Below are 20454 nucleotides of genomic sequence, written 5' to 3'. Positions count from 1 at the left end.
GTTTCCTGTAAAAGTAAAATCAGTTTTCAGAACATGATAAAATTATTGTAAGCTGTTTTGGACTGCTGATTAAATGATGAACACAAACATGGGTTATAAGAATGGAAGAGCTGCTTTTAAGAGATGAATCTCTGGGAAGATACGATTCAGAGAAAAATATGATGAGGAGGGAAAAAATAAAATATGCAAGCCTTCTACATATTTTCTTCCCCCATTCAAATTTCTCTGGAATATTTTTTCTTGTTCTTTTTAAAACAGAAGCCCATGCTTTTTTTCTATTTCACACCACTTTTTCTTTTGTATTTAAGAAGACCCCCAGATAATTGGAAGAAGGCAAAATGGTATCAAGCAACTATCGTCCATGGGAGGGCAAGCTGAGATTTCCCTAAAGTTTTAGCAATGTCACCAGAGCTCTTTAAATTTTGCTTCTAAAACCATATTTTTCAATGCTGTGTGATAAAAGTTTCAAATAATTTAAAACATAGCAAAGAACTATGGTTCTTAGTGCAATTTAAATGAAATAGACAAATCCATTTTAATTCTTTCCTTTAATTTATTCATTTGTCTTATTTACACTGATTCATTCATATACTATTTCATTGTAGGATATATGGACCTCTAAGAAACCTCCATAAGTAGCATTTTTTCACCTCGTTGAATTTTACAGTACAATCACAAATAAAATCTCTTTTTCACATACCTTTTTTTCAAGATTTAATGGATTTTTAAAATGTCTTACGTGCCCCTTAAAATTAATCTTGTTGAACAATAGGTAGTTTCTTATTTTAGTATTTTCCTTTTTTTATCCTGATAACCTAAAATGCCCTAAAGGCAGTCTTACAAAACAAATATTAATAAAGCAAATACAATGGAAGTATTAATATAATACTAATATACTACTAAGACAATAACACTTTGGGGATCAATTTTGAATGATAAAATCCTGGGGAGATGGAACACAAAAATCATTTTACAATTTTTTTATCTTTAATATTAGCAGTTTTCTTGCTATATATTTTTAAATGTTTATTTATATATATGTATGATTATTATCTAAATAAATCTCAACTCTGAAAATTCATAATGAATACCTGTGAACATACCACAAATGTTGAAAAAAGTAAACACCAAAAAAGAAATGCTCTTAATATCCGCTTCATTACTCCTATCGGATTCATATGATGATTATTTTTAAAAATTTTCAGCATACATTACTACCTTTCAGAAAGTCCTTCCAGCATGATATAATATATCCTGAAAATGATTGGTTTTTGTACAGATTCGGTCTACTAACTGCTATCTACTGATATCATCTGGGAAAAGATCAGTTCACTATAGCAATTTAACACTTCAAATAAAAGTTGTCACTTTCTTCCTCAAACATTTATACTGTCTCTGGAGATATGATATGACGTTATATCAGAAGATGTGAACTGCCTTTGGGGATTTGGATGGTTCATCTTCAGAGATTCTTCAGAGATTCTTCACCAAAGAGAGCAGAGAGCAAACTTTACAAGCATATACACCAACAATTTGTATCTGCAGGGTTATTCAATGTATGAGTTATCCTTCCTGGAATAATGGATTGAAGATAATGGTGTAACAGTCAAAGCCACCTTGAGGGTACCAAATTGGTGAAAGCTAAAAAGTACAAGATACCGATATCAAACATAGAGGATTGTGGCATCACATCAAAACATTGCTTTTGCCTGTTGTATTTGCCTTGAAAATAAAATTAACACCCAACATTGCAGTTGCAGCTTCAAACAAAATTATATAGAACCAATTAGGTTTTCAAAGAACTTGCAAGAAAAGAACAATAAGGCTAATCAATTGTACAAGATAGGTGCACTTATTCCAATAATTTTATTTTATGAAAAGAATAATCCCATGTCTCTCAGTAAAGCATACATCCATTTCTCTGTTACATGCCAACCTTGCCAATCTACTAGTGGTCAAGACAAAATGCACAGATCACACATCAATTACACCTTCACATCAATCTTGGGAATAGCGTGAAACTAAGATTATTTTTGCTTTAATAAAGAAACTGCATAGTACTTTGTCATTTATCCTAAGTCAAAAAAATATTCAAGGAGATTTGATTGAGGAATTCTGGGAGCTGAAGTACGCACATCTTAAAGTTGCCAAGTTTGAAAAACTCTGATCTGGCCAAAAAACCAGAAGAAATCGGAGCAGCACTTTTTCAGACTAACACACACACACACACACACACACGCATACACACACAGTCTGTCCATCCATCCGTCCATCCGTCCGTCCATCTGTCCATCCATCTATCTATCATGTATCCACTTATACATATTATAACATAGGGTATTTGGCATTATTTAGGGTAAATTCCAACTGAGTAGTTGTTATTATAACTGGCATCCCATTTTAACTGGGGAGAGTTTGAGAATGCTGCAATTGATGAAGATAGATAGATAGATAGATAGATAGATAGATAGATAGATAGATAGATAGACAGGACTTGAATGATGCAGTGGCCTAGAGGTGGTGCTCTTGCTTCACAATCAGGAGGCTGTGAGTTCGATCCTAGGTAGAAGCAGGTATTTCTCTCTCTGGGTGTTGAGAATATATCTGCTGAATAAAACTCTACATTGGCAACAGGAAGGGCACTAGTTGCCCAGACTCCATCCCTCAAGGGATTATGGGATCATTACAAGAGGAGGAGGATGTTGATATATAAAGCTTGGACTTCGCGCCTAGTGGTTCAGCACATTTTTCTCACACAAATGGGGATGCAGGGAGAAGAATGAAATAATGGTCATGATGGTTTGGTGAGAATTTTTTCTTTACTTTAAGATTTGAAAGGACACCCTAAGGAAAAGAAAGAATCTGTAAAATCTTAGACAGAAGTGATTAAGTGGCAATTTTAAATGGGAAGTTAAATTAATTTTTTCTTTTTTTTGCTGGACTCTTTATATATGATTTTTATTTTTATTTTGAACTGGACTGGTCTTTTTTTTTCTACCTTATTTTTTCTTTTTTGTCTCTTCTCCTTTTTGTCTTCATAATATTTTAGGCTAGAGATTCCCTTTTAGCTTTTTTTTCTAAATCTTTTTCCCTTTTTAATTAATTTTTATAATAATTTGTTTGGAAAAAGAGGGGGAAAGTGAAAACAGAGGAAACTTTGTAACACTGCCAACTGGAGGCTTAGAAATATTGTTTCTCTTCTTTTCTCTTTCGACCAGACAAAGCTGAGAAAGAATTCAGACTTTTTTTCTCTCCATGTATCTTTTAAATTTATTTCAGCTGTCATTTTAAAAAAGGATTTAGGGGGAGTCTTTCTATTTTGCTTTGTTGTTTTCTGTGTTGTATAGTCCAATTTATTGTCTACAATTCCATTAAAGTCTCCCATCATAACTATATTAGCATAGTCCAGTTCAATTATTTTCATATTTAGTTTTCTATCAAATTCTTCTTGATTGTCATTCGGGGCATAGATTGCAATCAGGAGTGTTTTCATATTATTGTCCATTATTTCCACCATTAATAATCTTCCATCATTATCCGTATGGATCCATTTCGCTGGGATAATATCTTTAATGTATAAAACCACTCCTCTTTTCTTGCATTGTGTCAAAGAACTAAATATTTTCCCTATTTATTCTCTGAAGATGTTGGAGAATCCTGAGCCCAAGACAGAACCTTGAGGTACCACACTGAACCAGAATAATCAACAAGTAAGAAGACAAATAATGTAGCCTGTACTTCAAATCAACTGAACAGATTCATAAGCACAATTTAGTTATGTTGTTTGTGTTATCTGACTCTTCTATCTTATGTTATTTTAAATAATAGAAAATCATATTAATGTTATGTTCTATCTTAGTTCTCATTTGTTCAAAGTTGCCCAAAGAATTTTGTTAGGAGTGTAAGGTTGGGGCGGCGGGTAACACATGAAAGGTAAAACAAGTAATTCATATTAACACTGTCTCCATTAAGAATCAAAATAGTATTTTTCTGAAATGTTGGTACAATTACAAAGAAAAACAAGATGTACCAAAATGCCGATATCAATAGAGTATGTTTTTAGTTCTTTAATTGCATTATAGTTCACTTGAAGGAGGAGTACCTCAAAATAGAAAATAAGACTTATTAGATCTTTAGAAATATTTTGTCCCACAGGGTAAAGAATAGATTTTATGGAAACATTTAAATTAATAAGTATATAGAAACTTATAACTTCATGCAAGAATACCATGTTGTTGCTTTGATTCCATTGAGACAATATCCCATGATTATAATTAGTTGAAGCAAAACAACATTCCTCATGCTAACTTCTATGGAACTTGAAATAAAATAAAATCAATATGACTACAAACTTATTAAAGTCCATTCAGTAGCCTAACTCACACTTAAGCCAAGATAAGATTTCATTATCTTTTTACCGAATGACACTTGGATAAACCAGGGTTTAGTGTAAAGTGGGAATCATAAATAATCCTGTTGTTTCCCATGTACTGATGTATAAATCAATTATAGGCAGTCCTTGTTAAGTGACTACAACTAGGTCCAGAAGTAAATTCATAAGCGAAGCAGTCACTAACTGAAACTAAATAACTGTGCTTATGATCTTACTTCATCTTTTCTTTGCTTTACAAAGAAAGTCATGAGTCATTTGTGAATGTGAGGATTGATCCTAAAATTCCCCTTTCATCACTGTTGGAACAGCAACTAGTTGTTAAATGAGGCAGTCGCTAAACAAGGATTACATGTATTAAAAGCTACCTCAGCTATTACATAAAACATTACATGCATATGCAGGAGACAAAATGGTCATAAGCAAGTCATATTGTTGGTAAGATTGTTGCATCGAGATTCGTCCAGACCCTGATAGTTATTCTCAAGACTAGGAAATTGGGTGAACCCATCCTTGACTGTATTTATTGGGGATGTCTGTTATGTGTTGTTCTTCACAGCTATTTTATGTTATTTATAGTTTTGCTTTCTCTTTTTTGTTTATTTTATTTATATCCCATCTTTATTAATTTTCTAATAAAGCATATAATATGCAGCAAACATAATAATACTCTTCCTCTCCCTATTTTCCCCACAGCAACAGCTCTGTGAGATTTCCCAAAGGTGCTTTTTCAAGAGACAGTTGGACTTTCAGAAAGTCCAGTTGCCTCTTGAAAAAATACCTTTGGGACAAACGTGACCTGGATGACTGAGAATCTCCACAGACAACTCTGCGAGATGAGTTGGGCTGAGAGAGAGGGATTGTCCCAGAGTCCCCCAGCCAGCTTTCACGCCTAAGGCAGATCTAGAATTCCTGCTCTTCTGGCCTCTAGCCTAGTGCCTTAAATACTAAATCAAACTGGCTCTCTTTTATTTTAATTATTAGCTGCTTAGAGTGGTGTATTTGAGATGGCGGGTCACATAAATTTAATAAATAAACAAATGGTTATCCACAAATGTGATCTTTCACAATCTTTCTTAAGAAGGAAACTGGGGGCAGGTCCAAAACCATGTAAAACTGGTTGGTGTGACGATTGTTTATTGAGGAGGAGACATGTCACACACACCCCCCTCATTTAAGGAAATAGGGACAACACCCACACTCAAAGATGAATTAATCACTGTTTGGACCCAGCTGCATAGATTCAGCTCACCTCCTAGGAAGCCTTGGCCAAGCAGGAAGGACCAGGACCTAATGTAGCACTCATACTGCCAAAGAACCCCTCTATTTCCTTGAGACTTAGAGTCTCAAACTCTTCCCAATAGGACAAAATTCTTCCTCAGTCAACTCTGCAAGACTTTCCCAGCCAGAATCCAACTGAGTGATTTCATCCAGTTATCCAATACAAGCCACTTCTCTGCCTATCTTGCCTTAAACAGATCCACTGTAAACCTCCCCTACTGGGATTCTCAGCACATCAGTCCAGCTGCTGCCACTGCCAACCAACTACTATGCCAGCCATTTCTCCTAGGAGACTATCAAGGCTTGTGAGCCTCTGTGAGTCTGGTGCCCTAGGCTTCATACCCCTTGATGTTCCTACTCACTACCAGCAAGGGACTGCCTAGCAAACTTTATATTATTTGTTGTTTTTTCTCTGTTGTTGTTGCATATATTTGCTCCTGACATAGTTCCAGATCTCTCATTACCTCTGCTCAAATTTTGTAGCCACAACAAGCCACATACAATTTTTGCTCATAACATACCCCGTTTTGGATTGCTTCTGATTTTTCCAACTATCAATGTCTCCAAAGGTCATCAACAGGCATGACCGTAGAGACAGTCTCCGTACTGTTTCTTCCTTGCCTAGTATTGTCTCTGCTTAAAATTCTCATAAGCAGAATTTTGTTATAATGATACATAGAGGGACATTTCTAAGGCATTTTTAACTCTGTGAATTATTCCTACCTCAGTGCTGCTAATGCATGTGAAAACAGAAGTGTTTGTATTCCCCAGTTTTAGGAAAATGTAAAGACAATAAATAGGGTAAGTCTTCTGCCTTAAAAGTAAAGTGTATGTGATTTTCCACAGAAATTCATTTAGAGTCCAGTCCTTGAATCCATTTTGGTCCAGCCAGTCTTACTGTAGATGGACCATCAGCAGTAACAGAACTTGTCAGGAATCAGAGGGTAGGTGGGGGCAAAATGGTTATTTTTTTCTAACTACAAATGTGGAGAACTTTTTTGGTCAGGGATGAAGAACAGATCATATAACTTTTTTTTCCTCCATGAACCTATTTTTGAAAATTTCTGCTATAATGAACATTAACACCTCATCTTACTTTTCCCATTCATAATGTGTTTCTTTTGTGACTGACACTTTTGCTCAAATGCCAATTCTTTTATCCTCTGCTAGCATTCGAAGAAAAAGGGATATTTCTGATCCAGATGTATTTGTCTTGACTTTTGAACATCCTTGGTGGTAAGATAAAATAAGAACTGATGATGGTACCTGGATTTATTTTCTGAAATTTTCCAAGTAGCTGAGATCTCTCTCTGTCTCTCTCTCTCTTTCTGTCTCTCTCTGTCTCTCTCTCTCTCTCTTTCTCTGTCTCTCCCTGTCTCTCTCTTTGTCTCTCTGTCTCTCTCTCTGTCTCTCTTTCTCTGTCTGTCTCTGTCTCTGTCTCTGTCTCTCTCTCTCTCTCTTGCTCAAGCTCATTAGGCATTGGAGCTGTCTGTAGAGTAGATAGCTTTGAGTCTCCATAGATCACTTTGCACATTGTGGAAAGTAAAATAGCTCCCTTCTGTTTCTATTGTAAATGTTTTCCATCTAAAAGAGATGGATTGGGGTATCTAATATTGGATTATTTTTACCATTATATAATACAATAGATTGTAGCTGACATGTTTTTTTCTGATACAGGAGAGCTCTATTATATTCTGGAGTCACTTACCCCCCTTTCTCCTCAGAACTGACGGACAAGTCTTTCCTGTCATTTGAGATATTTTTTCCGGTTTGCAATTTAAGTATTTCTATAGTTGTTTTTTTTTAAAGAAGCTGAGTGTCAGAGTTTATGCAGCCATTTGCAATCAAAAATTTCAATAAAGGATTGCAAACACATACAAATTGTGGGTATTGTGCTTATTCTTTATTTGGTCTAAAAATGTGGATTTAAAAAGGAAAATTTACAATCCCTACATTTCAATAAAGCTGGAAAACGTTCAAGCTAAGTTGAAAGGCTGAATAAAAGTTGCAATTAGTCATTTCCATTTTGTAAAATTTTTGGAGTAGTTTCTCTATTTTGCATCACTATTAATAAAGTTGTTATGAGAAAGGAAAAAAATAAATAAGGCCTAAACATTTTTAACTCATGCTGTATTCAGATCACTGAAATCACTGGACTGAAATTTCAGACCCAGGAAGATATATATGATATATCTATACTTATTGAAACTGTGTTTATTCCTTCACTTTTATTCTTTTCATAAAAATCTCATTTGTTTTTTAATTAAAAATTTCTAACTTTCAGAATGCATGAATGCTTTTGAAGCACCTAGAACTAAGGAGAAATTTCCTGACAGTTAGAACAACTAATCAGTGGAACAACTTGCCTCCAGAGGTTGTGAATGCTCTGACAGTGGAGGTTTTTAAGAAGAGATTGGATAACCATTTGTCTGAAATATTATAGCGTTTCCTGCATTAGTTGGGGGTTGGACTAGAAGACCTCCAAGATCCCTTTCAACTCTGTTAAAATGTAGAGTTTTAATATGACTTAAGGACAAGAAAATAATACTATTGAACAATATTTAAGGTAGCAGTCAGTAGGTTACCACCCATTTAAAGCTTAAGTTATTTTCTGAAATTGCTAAATATTGAATTAAAATTTTGAAACGATATGCAAAATATCCTGATTATAATTAAAATTATAATGCATTGCCCAAATATGTTATTTAAAAAGGAGGGTAAGCCAGCTAAATAAGGCAATTTTTTTTACTTCATTTGTGATTTTGGCTTTTTTACTAAATATATCACTGTATAATTGTTCAGATTTGTGTTACTATGCAAAGTTGTCTATCTTTATTTACTGTTTGAATGTAAAACCAATTGAGACTGAAATGCTGAATTTTACATATTTTTATTAATCAACACACCATAAATTTTTATTGAATGAAGTAGGATTTCTTTCATGAGTTGAAATTAAATCTTATATTGAGGATATTATTAAACATATCCACCATAGGAGTCAACTTGTTTCACTCCCTCTCATGTATTAACAGAAGTATCTAACACCTTCTTTAACCCATCACTTCTAACAATTTATTCGTTCTTCCATGCAGAAAAGAAGTATATAATATTGTTATGACATCTACAAATGAAACAGTGGTAATAGAATTCATCTTAATTGGATTATCTGACCAACCCAGAGCCCAGGTTATCTTCTTTTGGCTCCTGTTGATGGTGTACCTTGTTAGTCTTCTTGGCAATGGCCTCATCATCACATTAATTATTGTGGATCCCCAACTTCATACTCCTATGTATTTCTTTATTTGTGTCCTCTCCTTGATAGACTTCATTCTCATCAACACTGCACTTCCAGAGGTTCTCATCAACTGCTTCATTTACAGGCCCACTATTACATTCTCCAGATGTTTGTCTCAAATGTATCTGGGTCTATTGCTTGTCTCAACAGAGTGTGTAGTCCTTGCAGTCATGGCATATGATCGCTTTGCAGCTATATGCAAACCTTTATACTACATGCAGATCATGAGTTGGAGATTATGTATTTGTCTGATGGCTGTGTCTGTAGGCTTTACTTCCCTAACAACCCTTACCAATGCACTATTGCGGCCGACTAACTTTTGTGGTCAATATGTTATCAATCATTTTGTATGTGAATTGCAATCTTTCCTTAAGCTGGCTTGCTCTGACAAACAGATTAGTGAGATCTTCATGAAAATTGTCACCTTCACTATTGTAATCCCACCATTTGGCTTCATAGTCATGACTTATGGGAAAATAGGACATGCTGTATTGCGTATCCATTCATCCCAGGGTCGTAGGAAGGCCTTCTCTACATGTAGCTCCCATCTTGCTGTAGCCAGTATCTTTTATGGAACAATTATGATCATGTACTTGATGCCACAAGAAAAAACTATTCTGACAAGGAAAAAATCATATCTGTAGTCTATGGAGCTCTAACTCCTATGCTGAATCCTATAATTTATAGCCTGAAAAACAAGGATGTGAAGAGAGCTTTCTGGAAACTGATTGGACAAAAGATGAAAGGATAGATTGAAGGCCTGTTTTGTACAATGCAGAGGCAATAGTACTTAACAACTGTTGGTAAACATTATTTCTTTCCACCTGCTTTGTATGGTCATTTCAAGCAAGGTACACTTTCTAATAGCAATCAGGTCTAATTGAAAATGGTGAAATCCCTCATGTGTGTTAGAGAAAGACACCAGACATCAACAGTTTTCTTAGGGTAAAAACCATTCTATCCATCATAGGCAAACAGATACTAGATGACTGTGGTAATTGCTTCTTATACATGAGAATTGCAAAACCGATGTTGAAGAATTGTGTTCTGTTTCAGTTTTTTGTTGGAGGTAGGGACATTTGTTCTTAGTTATCAGCAACACTACAAATGGTTTAATAGTGGAGATGGTTAAACAGATTGATATGAACAATATGAACCATTAAACAGACTGGTAAACCATGCAGATAGGAAATTAACTGTGATGTCAAAGATGTCTTCAAACATCTTCAGTCTATATATATATTATCCCAATTAATTATTTTTATCACACTTTTTTCATGAAGTAGGAATGGAAAATAGCAGCAAACAAATTGACCATGAGATGCATCCAGAGGTGGTATCCAGCAGGTTCTGACCAGTTCTGGAAAACCAGTAGCAGAAATTTTGAGTAGCTCGGAGAACCGGAACCGGGAAATACCACCTCGGACTGCCCCCACCCCCTTCTATTCTCTGCCTCCTGAGTCCCAGCTGATTGGCTGGGTCTTCTTTTGTTGCTCTGCACAGGAAAATGGAGCTGGAAAGCAGGTTAATGGGGAGGGGAGGGAATGGAGATTTTGCAGCATCCTTCCCCTGGAGTGGGGTGGGAACGGAGATTGTACAGTATCCTTCTCCTGCCACACCCAAGCCATGCCCACCAAGCTACGCCCACCAAGCCACGCCCAGAGAACCGGTAGTAAAAAAAAATGAATCACAACACTGAGCTCATTGTTTGGTTTGGATGAGAAATGTTGCTGAGAAATAATTTGTAGAGTAAGAAGGATATGGGCTGAGATATGAGTGGTATGGATATTTGTGATATGACAAAGTCAAAGTTAATGTGCATTTTAAAAATTATTCTGTTAGACATGCCATATTGAGAATATGGAATACATAGAAATCCAGGTTGTGCCCAAAAACATCTATGTGGCTCTTAGCACAAGAAGCATTTTAAAAATGGGAAACATTAAGCAAACACAAATGGCTGAATTATTGTGAGATATTAGAAATTTGTCAAGAGGAATGTAAAATAAAATCAAGAGAAGAATGTGATAGAGGGATATAGTCGTCAATGTTTTGTTTTATTTACAATTACTGCAAAGATTTAAAATTACAAAATAATTATGGTTTTGAACATTCTAAGACTGAGTTTGAAGTGGAATTCTATAGAAATGATGATCGTGTAGTTGCTATAATGTATGAACTATCATTAAAATTTGAAAGAGAAGAACAAGTGAAATAATGTATGATAAAATGGGCTAAATTTTGGTTAAATGGGCTAAATTCAGGCTAAAAGGACTGAAATATACATTGGCACAATCCTTAAAAGAACTTTAATACAATGCTGTACCACGTATACATCATGAGATAATTATCTAGAATATATAAAGGCACATGAAATGTATGTTGGGAATGTGAATAAGAAGAAACATTTTATTATGTTTGGTAGACATGTAAAAAATATTCTGGATTCAAATATATGTTCCACTTCAGAGGACATTTAGAATTAATAAAAAAATTGAAACTAAAGGGGCTTTGTGGGGAGGGGGATTGATGGACAACAGTTGTAAAAAAGTTGTGAAACTTTGTTTTTATACAATAACTATTTAAATCTTAAACACTAAAACAACCTGGTACCTAATCAAGCTTCCAACATGCAGTCACCTCATCTTATCCAAACATTTTGGGGGGGAGGGGGAATACCGAATCTTCAGTGCTTTTTGAAAGTTAGAGGGTAGGGATCTACCAAACTTCAGGGGGAAGAGTGTTCCATATGGCAGGGTCTGCCATGGAAAAAGTACACATTCTACCAATGTTTTATAATTGTAATTCCAAGTAAAAATAATGGGAAAAAAGAAGCAAAATAAAAAAAAATTCTTCAGGTTCTTGTATACCTTAATCCAATTGATTAGTTAAAAAGCAGTAAAAACTCAAAAAAGGAGGAAAAAACCATAAACAGAAAAAGGAAAAAAATGTTAAATCTTGCAGGAGGTGGAAAAATAAAAAGTAAAAAACTAAGGAAGAAAAAAAAAGAAATTCTTCAGGTTCTTCAATACCTTAATCCAATTAAAAAGTCTCAGGTATGAAAAGGTATACAAAAAAATAGGAAGCCAAAAAAAAAAAAAAAAAAACCAATATGGAAAGTAAATAAAAAAATACAGGGGAGCGAGAGAGAAAAAAGAAAAAAGACTACTCCCTTAAAAAAAAAAAAGAAGGAAAACATTAATACTAAAACTTTTTCCTTTAAAATACGTAAAAATTAGGCTTCAAAAACAAAAACAAAAACAAGTTCCAAGAGGCCAAAGATCCAAATCGCTATTACAAATAATAAACTAATAAGGAGGGGGTTTGTTAAAGTAAGGAATAGCCCAGCTTAAAAAAGAGTAAAAGAACACTCTGCACCTATTTAGTTATCCAAGGCTTTTGTTGAGTTTTATAGCTCTCTTCTCTATAATCTTATCGTCTTTTTTCTGTATACTTCAACACCAGACTGCAGCTACTGATAGAAACCCAGAAGAGCACATGAAATAATACTCTCCCACGCTCTTCCCTCTATCTTATCAGACAGGCTCAAAGTCCTTGAAAAGAAGTCTGAATTCTTTCTCAGCTTTGTCTGGTCGAAGAAGAAAAGAAGAGAAACAATATTTCTAAGCCTCTAGTTGGCAGTGTTACAAAGTTTCCTCTGTTTTCACTTTCCCCCTCCTTTTCCAAACAAATTATTATAAAAATTAATTAAAAAGGGGAAAAGATTTAGAAAAAAAAAAAAAGCTAAAAGGGAATCTCTAGCCTAAAATATTACAAAGACAAAAAGGAGAAGAGACAAAAAAGAAAAAATAAGGTAGAAAAAAAAAGACCAGTCCAGTTCAAAATAAAAAAAAAATCATATATAAAGAGACCAGCAAAAAAAGAAAAAAATAATTTGACTTCCCATTTAAAATTGCCGCTTAATCACTTCTGTCTAAGATTTTACAGATTCTTTCTTTTCCTTAGGGTGTCCTTTTAAATCTTAAAGAAAAGATTCTCACCAAACCGGCACACTTTCTCTTTCCGTTATCTTCCGTTTCGGAGCTGTCCCAACTTCAGCAGCTTTAATGGCTGCCTCTTTGCCGTTGGCAAAAAGAGCTTCTCCCGGATCTACCAGGGACTTTGTGGTATCCCTGGGATCGACAGGATGCACTCTTTACATTCACCATCTCTTCGGGACAGTTTAGAACCATTTGGACCGTCCAGGAGCAAAGATATCGGCAGCGATCTCAGACCTTTAAGATCTCATGATGTATCGTCACGACACCAGCTCTGCCCTCCCCTCAGCAACTTTTCTATCAACCTCTGCTGTATCACCACCATGATCAACTGGCACACTGCTTCACAAATAGGCCAACCATTCCACTGGGCCATTGTTATGGACAGCCTAATATTACAATCTTTTTTATGTATGTTAGGACCTGAGTTTCTTATGTTGGCTGTCATGGCTTATGACCCTCTGTAGCCAAGTCTAATATAGTTTTAAAGTGGACAATATACATAAATCTAACCGTCAGCTTCTGGGCCATGGTTTCACCATAACCATTATTTCATTCTTCTCCCTGCATCCCCATTTGTGTGCGAAAAATGTGCTGAACCACTAGGCGTGAAGTCCAAGCTTTATATATCAACATCCTCCTCCTCTTGTAATGATCCCATAATCCCTTGTGGGATGGATTCTGGGCAATTGGTGCCCTTCCTGTTGCCAATGTGGAGTTTTATTCAGCAGATATATTCTCAACACCCAGAGAGAGAAATACCTGCTTCTACCTAGGATCGAACTCACAGCCTCCTGATTGTGAAGCAAGAGCACCACCTCTAGGCCACTGCATCATTCAAGTCTGTATCTATCTATATCTATCTATCTATCTATCTATCTATCTATCTATCTATCTATCTATCTATCTATCTTCATCAATTGCAGCATTCTCAAATTCTCCCCAGTCAAAATGGGATGCCAGTTATAATAACAACCTATTGTTGGAATTTACTGTAAATAATGCTAAATACCCTATGTTGCAATACATATAAGTGAATACATGATAGATAGATAGATGGATGGATGGATGGATGGATGGACGGATGGACAGACAGACTGTGTGTGTATGACTGTGTGTGTGTGTGTGTGTGTGTGTGTGTGTGTGTTAGTCTGAAAAAGTGTTTTTTTGGCTGCTATAAATCAGAGTTTTTCAAACTTGGCAACTTTAAGATGTGTGTACTTCAACTCCCAGAATTCCTCAATCAAATCTCCTTGAATATTTTTTTGACTTAGGATAAATGACAAAGTACTATGCAGTTTCTTTATTAAAGCAAAAATAATCTTAGTTTCACACTGTTCCCAAGATTGATGTGAAGGTGTAATTGATGTGTGATCTATGCATTTTGTCTTGACCACTAGTAGATTGGCAAGGTTGGCATGTAACAGAGAAATGGATGTATGCTTTACTGAGAGACATGGGATTATTTTTTTCATAAAATAAAATTATTGGAATAAGTGCACCTATCTTGTACAATTGATTAGCCTTATTGTTCTTTTCTTGCAAGTTCTTTGAAAACCTAATTGGTTCTATATAATTTTGCTTGAAGCTGCAACTGCAATGTTGGGTGTTAATTTTATTTTCAAGGCAAATACAACAGGCAAAAGCAATGTTTTGATGTGATGCCACAATCCTCTATGTTTGATATCAGTATCTTGCACTTTTTAGCTTTCACCAATTTGGTACCCTCAAGGTGGCTTTGACTGTTACACCATTATCTTCAATCCATTATTCCAGGAAGGATAACTCATACATTGAATAACCCTGCAGATACAAATTGTTGGTGTATATGCTTGTAAAGTTTGCTCTCTGCTCTCTTTGGTGAAGAATCTCTGAAGAATCTCTGAAGATGAACCATCCAAATCCCCAAAGGCAGTTCACATCTTCTGATACAACGTCATGTCATATCTCCAGAGACAGTATAAATGTTTGAGGAAGAAAGTGACAACTTTTATTTGAAGTGTTAAATTGCTATAGTGAACTGATCTTTTCCCAGATGATAGCAGTAGATAGCAGTTAGTAGACCGAATCTGTACAAAAACCAATCATTTTCAGGATATATTATATCATGCTGGAAGGACTTTCTGAAAGGTAGTAATGTATGCTGAAAATTTTAAAAAATAACAACCATATGAATTTGATAGGAGTAATGAAGCGGATATTAAGAGTATTTCTTATTTGGTGTTTACTTTTTTCAACATTTGTGGTATGTTCACAGGTATTCATTACGAATTTTCAGAGTTGTGATTTATTTAGATAATAATCATACATGTATTAAAATAAACATTTAAAAATATATAGCAAAAAAACTGCTAATATTAAAGATAAAAAAATTGTAAAATGATTTTTGTGTTCCATCTCCCCAGGATTTTATCATTCAAAATTGATCCCCAAAGTGTTATTGTCTTAGTAGTATATTAGTATTATATTAATACTTCCATTGTATTTGCTTTATTAATATTTGTTTTGTAAGACTGCCTTTAGGGCATTTTAGGTTATCAGGATAAAAAAAGGAAAATACTAAAATAAGAAACTACCTATTGTTCAACAAGATTAATTTTAAGGGGCACGTAAGACGTTTTAAAAATCCATTAAATCTTGAAAAAAAGGTATGTGAAAAAGAGGTTTTTTTTGTGATTGTACTGTAAAATTCAACGAGGTGAAAAGAATGCTACTTATGGAGGTTTCTTAGAGGTCCATATATCCTACAATGAAATAGTATATGAATGAATCAGTGTAAATAAGACAAATGAATAAATTAAAGGAAAGAATTAAAATGGATTTGTCTATTTCATTTAAATTGCACTAAGAACCATAGTTCTTTGCTATGTTTTAAATTATTTGAAACTTTCATCACACAGCATTGAAAAATATGGTTTTAGAAGCAAAATGTAAAGAGCTCTGGTGACATTGCTAAAACTTTAGGGAAATCTCAGCTTGCCCACCCATGGACGATAGTTGCTTGATACCATTTTGCCTTCTTCCAATTATCTGGGGGTCTTCTTAAATACAAAAGACAAAGTGGTGTGAAATAGAAAAAAAGCATGGGCTTCTGTTTTAAAAAGAACAAGAAAAAATATTCCAGAGAAATTTGAATGGGGGAAGAAAATATGTAGAAGGCTTGCATATTTTATTTTTCCCCTCCTTATCATATTTTTCTCTGAATCGTATCTTCCCAAAGATTCATCTCTTAAAAGCAGCTCTTCCATTCTTATAACCCATATTTGTGTTCATCATTTAATCAGCAGTCCAAAACAGCTTACACTAATTTTATCATGTTCTGAAAACTGATTTCACTTTTACAGGAAACATGGAAAAATGGGGAAATGTGACCACAGTGACCGAATTTGTGCTTCTTGGGCTCTCTAAAAACTTCAAAGTTCGTGCTGGATTGTTTGTCCTCTTCTTGGTTATCTATCTCATTGCTGTAGCCGGCAATGGCCTCATATTGATGCTGATTATCGTAGACTCTCACCTCCACACACCCATGTATTTTTTCCTTAGCAACCTCTCCTTTATTGACATCAGCTATATCACCACCTCTGTCCCACAGATGCTGGTCCACTGCTTCATGGACAAGCCTACTATCCCACTGGGCAGATGTTTTGCTCAGATGTATAGTGCTCTCCTTTTAGCTCTGGTGGAGTGTCTTTTGTTAGCTGTGATGGCTTATGACCGCTTTGTGGCAATATGCTCTCCTCTGCGCTACAACTTGATCATGAGCCGCAATGTATGCATCCAGTTGGCTGCGAGTGTGTGGGTCAGTGGCTTCCTTTTGATTATTATACCCTTTTTCACCATGCCGTTAATTTTCTGTGGGCCAAATGTGGTGAATCATTTCAAGTGTGATCTGCAAGCAGTGTTGAAACTGGCTTGCTCTGACACTCGTGTCCATGGAATTTCCATGATAATAATCGGTGTCTTCACCCTAGCATTACCCTCCTTCTTTATCCTAGTGACCTATGGCCGTATTGGATTCACTGTTTTGCGTATCCATTCAACACAAGGTTGGAGCAAAGCCTTGTCCACCTGTGGATCTCATCTCACTGTAGTGAGCATTTATTATGGCACCCTCCTGGCCATGTATTTGAGGCCTCAGGCCAAGACATTCTCCAATAGGGAAAAAGTAGTGGCAGTCTTTTATAGTCTTGTGATCCCCATGTTAAACCCCATCATTTATAGCCTGAGGAACAGGGATGTGAAGGGGGCCTTCTGCAGACTGGCTGGGAAGAAAGTAGAGGAACCAGGTTGATAGATCTTCCATAAGCAAGCCTTATTCTGAGGTATTGTCATTCAAGAGAGGATTTTATGTAGTGTCATTTTCTAAACATTATCCTATGTCACCTCTGCCCCTCTTTGTCCATGATACCTAAGGCTGATGAGTATGAAATCACTAAAGAACTGAACTGAATGCAACCAAAATAGTCATGGAATTTTTTTAATGTATGATAACTGCAGCAATACTGTTACAAGCTCAAAGGTGGAAGGGTTGACACTACCCACAAAGGAAGAATGGCTGGTGAAGATGGTGGAAGTTGGGTAAATTAATCTCTGATTAGTGGGAAAACAATATAAGTGCCTCGAAATCTCTCTTAGATCTTTTGCATAAAATAGAAAAAATTGCACTCATGATTTGTGATTTTGATGATTGGAAAATCTGGATAATAGAAATAAGTGAGATTTTTTTGTAATTATAATTAATATCGCAGTTGCACTTATATTTGTGGCAGAAGAAATTGGAAGCCTCTATTTCTTTTGCTTCTCTTTTTTTGCACTTTTTCTTTTCAATTTATTCTTCCTTCCTTCGCTTCTATTACTGTTTATTCATTTGTGATAATGTTTATATTCTCTCTGTGTGTGTGTGTGTGTGTGTGTGTGTGCATTTCATGTAAATAATACATAATAAATAATGCAACAACAATGAGAGTATATTGTTGGAGTTGTTAGAGTCACCTCAGTAATTTAATATCTTCCCCCCCTCACCCCAGCAATTTCAATTATGGTCTGACCAAGGAAAACCGTTCTGTGATTCTGATCTGATGCAAGTAAAGAGGAAACTGAGCATTTTATTTTTTTTTTTTTGGTTAGAGGGGGTTTATAAAAAATAAGAGATCTTAAAAAAACTAGGAACAGTGAAGTGTGCCATTTTAAAGAATTGTTATTACATGGAATATTATTTCCTAAAAAGTCACCGAGGTCTTAAGAAGATAAAAGAAAAATGTCTAAATAGCTTACTAGAGGTTGGACTAAAATAGAACATAAATGCAGAAATTTGTTAAATTTGTTTATTTAATAAACAACCCCTATGTAATTAAATTATAGAGGAAGTTTGGTTGATGTACTGCTTTTAAGAGAAACTACTTATTGCATTTCATATTTTGTGTTCATAGCATCATCCTGTTAAATAAAATTTAAATTACTTGTATACATGTGTCTGCTTTTTAATGTGAATGTGTTTTTCTGATTTATTAGAGCTTTATTCACACAATCTTTGGGACTAGTCAATCTCCCCCAAACGTTTTCCCTGCTGTTTCTACTTATCTACTTTAGACATTATAACCTAAAATGAAAAGGAAGAGCAATGGTCCCATATATAGCATTTCACCACAGAGTTACATTTTATAAAAGAAATTGGTCTCTTAAAAATAATAATAATAATAATAGGTGCTGTTTAAGATGCAACATGGATTTTTTTGAATCCCACTTCCCATCTTATGTCCTTGACCGGCAGCTATTATCTCCACAGTCTTAGTTAAATGTGAAGATGATCTTCGGACAAGAAGACCTTTTGAAACCTAGAATTGTTCTGGCTTATCCAGGATATATGGCATCTGTGACTTCACATAGCATTATGGATTTATAATTAGACTACTGTTTGCTTGCTTGTTTGACACATTTATTTGGCCATATTTACATTTGAAGTTCTTTAAAAAAAATTGATCATGCTATTATTAGCATTTGTGATATAACACACAAAACTCTTCTGGGGCTAAAACCTGGAATAGCATTATATAGTTGCTGTCATGCCTCTGTCGGAATCCGAATCCGAGGAGGAAGATGAACAGCTGACAGGGAGTGGGAGTGTGGCTCCGTTGGCTGTGGAGGAAACTGGGGAAGGGCAAAGTCCGGCTGGTCAGGGCATGGGAGAGGTAGAACAAGGGAGAGGGAGTTCAGAGGGAGACCCAGGCCCACCCCCTCTTCATCCTAGGGCAAGCAGGGAGGAATAGAGAAGAGAGCAATGTGGGTTGCGAAGCTTATGTGGGAGGAAAGTGCCCTCATTTCCTTCATTAGACACACCTGGGAAGAGAGTTGAAAAGAGATGCAAGCTGAGAGCAGGGTTTTCTGGGAACAAATGTGAGTTTATCTTGTGTTGACCGTGGTTATTGCATTCCTGGAATCCTTCCAACTGGGTTGATTTACTGCTGTTCCTTCACATCTGGAATTCCTTCTGTTGCCCTGCCAGATTAACTACCTCATCTTCCCTTGAATTGGACTTATAGTTAAAGTTTTTGTTGACAATGTTTTGGACTTGAATCTCTGCAGACAAAGGCTGTTCCTGGGAGAGTTTTTCTCCAGACCAGAAGGTAACCAGGGCATTGGGGGCAGAGTTGGAGCTAATAAAGGGACTCCTACTTATTATTTGACTGTATTGCCTTTGTGCCATGCCCCGGGTCATCACAATTGTATTGAGCTCTTGGAGGACTCAAAGGGCTTAAGGTAGGGCTTAAGTGGTATCTCAGCTACCAACGACAAATGAATGAATGAAAATTCATTTGAATCAATTTGCCTTTGGTTGATTAACATCAGATCCTGTTTTATGCAAAATCAATCAGCAGCTTACAATTAATAGAAATGTATTTTCTAAACTACAGTAATCTGATTACAATTCCCTTAACAGTTGTTTCAAATCTGACTTTCCTTTCAACAATGATTTCATATTTCCATAGGACTGCAATTTCTCAGTCATAGTTCTAATTCCAGGTGAATACAGAGGCAAAAAGTTCTTTGTTTTAATTCAATTATATTCAAGCCAATTTTGCAACAAAGAAACTAGACTTGACTATAAGTCTTATCATCCCAGCACATCTTGTACTTTGAATAAACTTACGAACTTTTTAACTATATTTTGTAACTTGGCTGGTACACAATGATGTATATGCTTGTAATATTTGTTTTATTTATTTTTTATTTGATTTGATTTGTCAATTGCTTACAAGATAATAGGTATAACTATAAACATAGTTATGACTACATGGATACATATAAGAGAAATAAAAGAAACAATAGGCCAGGGATGGTAGGCACCTTGGTGCACTTATGCACGCCCCCTACAGACCTCTTCAAAAAGGGCTGAGGTCAATAGTAGATAGTCTAAGGTTAAAGTTTTTGGGGTTTGGGGAAGAGTATAGGTAGAGTATTCTAGACACTGACCACTCTGTTGCTGAAGTCAT

General features: G+C 35.5%; 2 protein-coding genes across 2 annotated transcripts; both read left to right on the top strand.

Moving 5' to 3' along the window:
- The first annotated feature begins 8782 nt into the window (after positions 1–8782).
- Positions 8783–9717, top strand: LOC148132307 (olfactory receptor 13H1-like). The gene is given in 2 exon segments (XM_087953933.1): positions 8783–9581; positions 9584–9717. Coding segments are annotated over 2 exon segments (930 nt in total). The 5' UTR covers positions 8783–8785.
- A 6596-nt stretch (positions 9718–16313) lies between these two features.
- LOC113429129 (olfactory receptor 13H1-like) lies at positions 16314–17255 on the top strand. Its single transcript, XM_087953932.1, has one exon. The coding sequence runs from the start codon at positions 16314–16316 to the stop codon at positions 17253–17255; it is 942 nt and encodes a 313-aa protein (XP_087810058.1).
- Positions 17256–20454: the final 3199 nt, after the last annotated feature.

Source organism: Notechis scutatus, chromosome 2 (genome assembly GCF_049901735.1).
Source record: "Notechis scutatus isolate UNSWTSFEM ecotype Mainland chromosome 2, rNotScu1.2, whole genome shotgun sequence".
In the NCBI taxonomy this organism is placed as follows: Eukaryota; Metazoa; Chordata; class Lepidosauria; order Squamata; family Elapidae; genus Notechis; species Notechis scutatus.
Note: the sequence above shows the minus strand (reverse complement) of the source record. Positions and strands in the feature narration are given on the sequence as shown.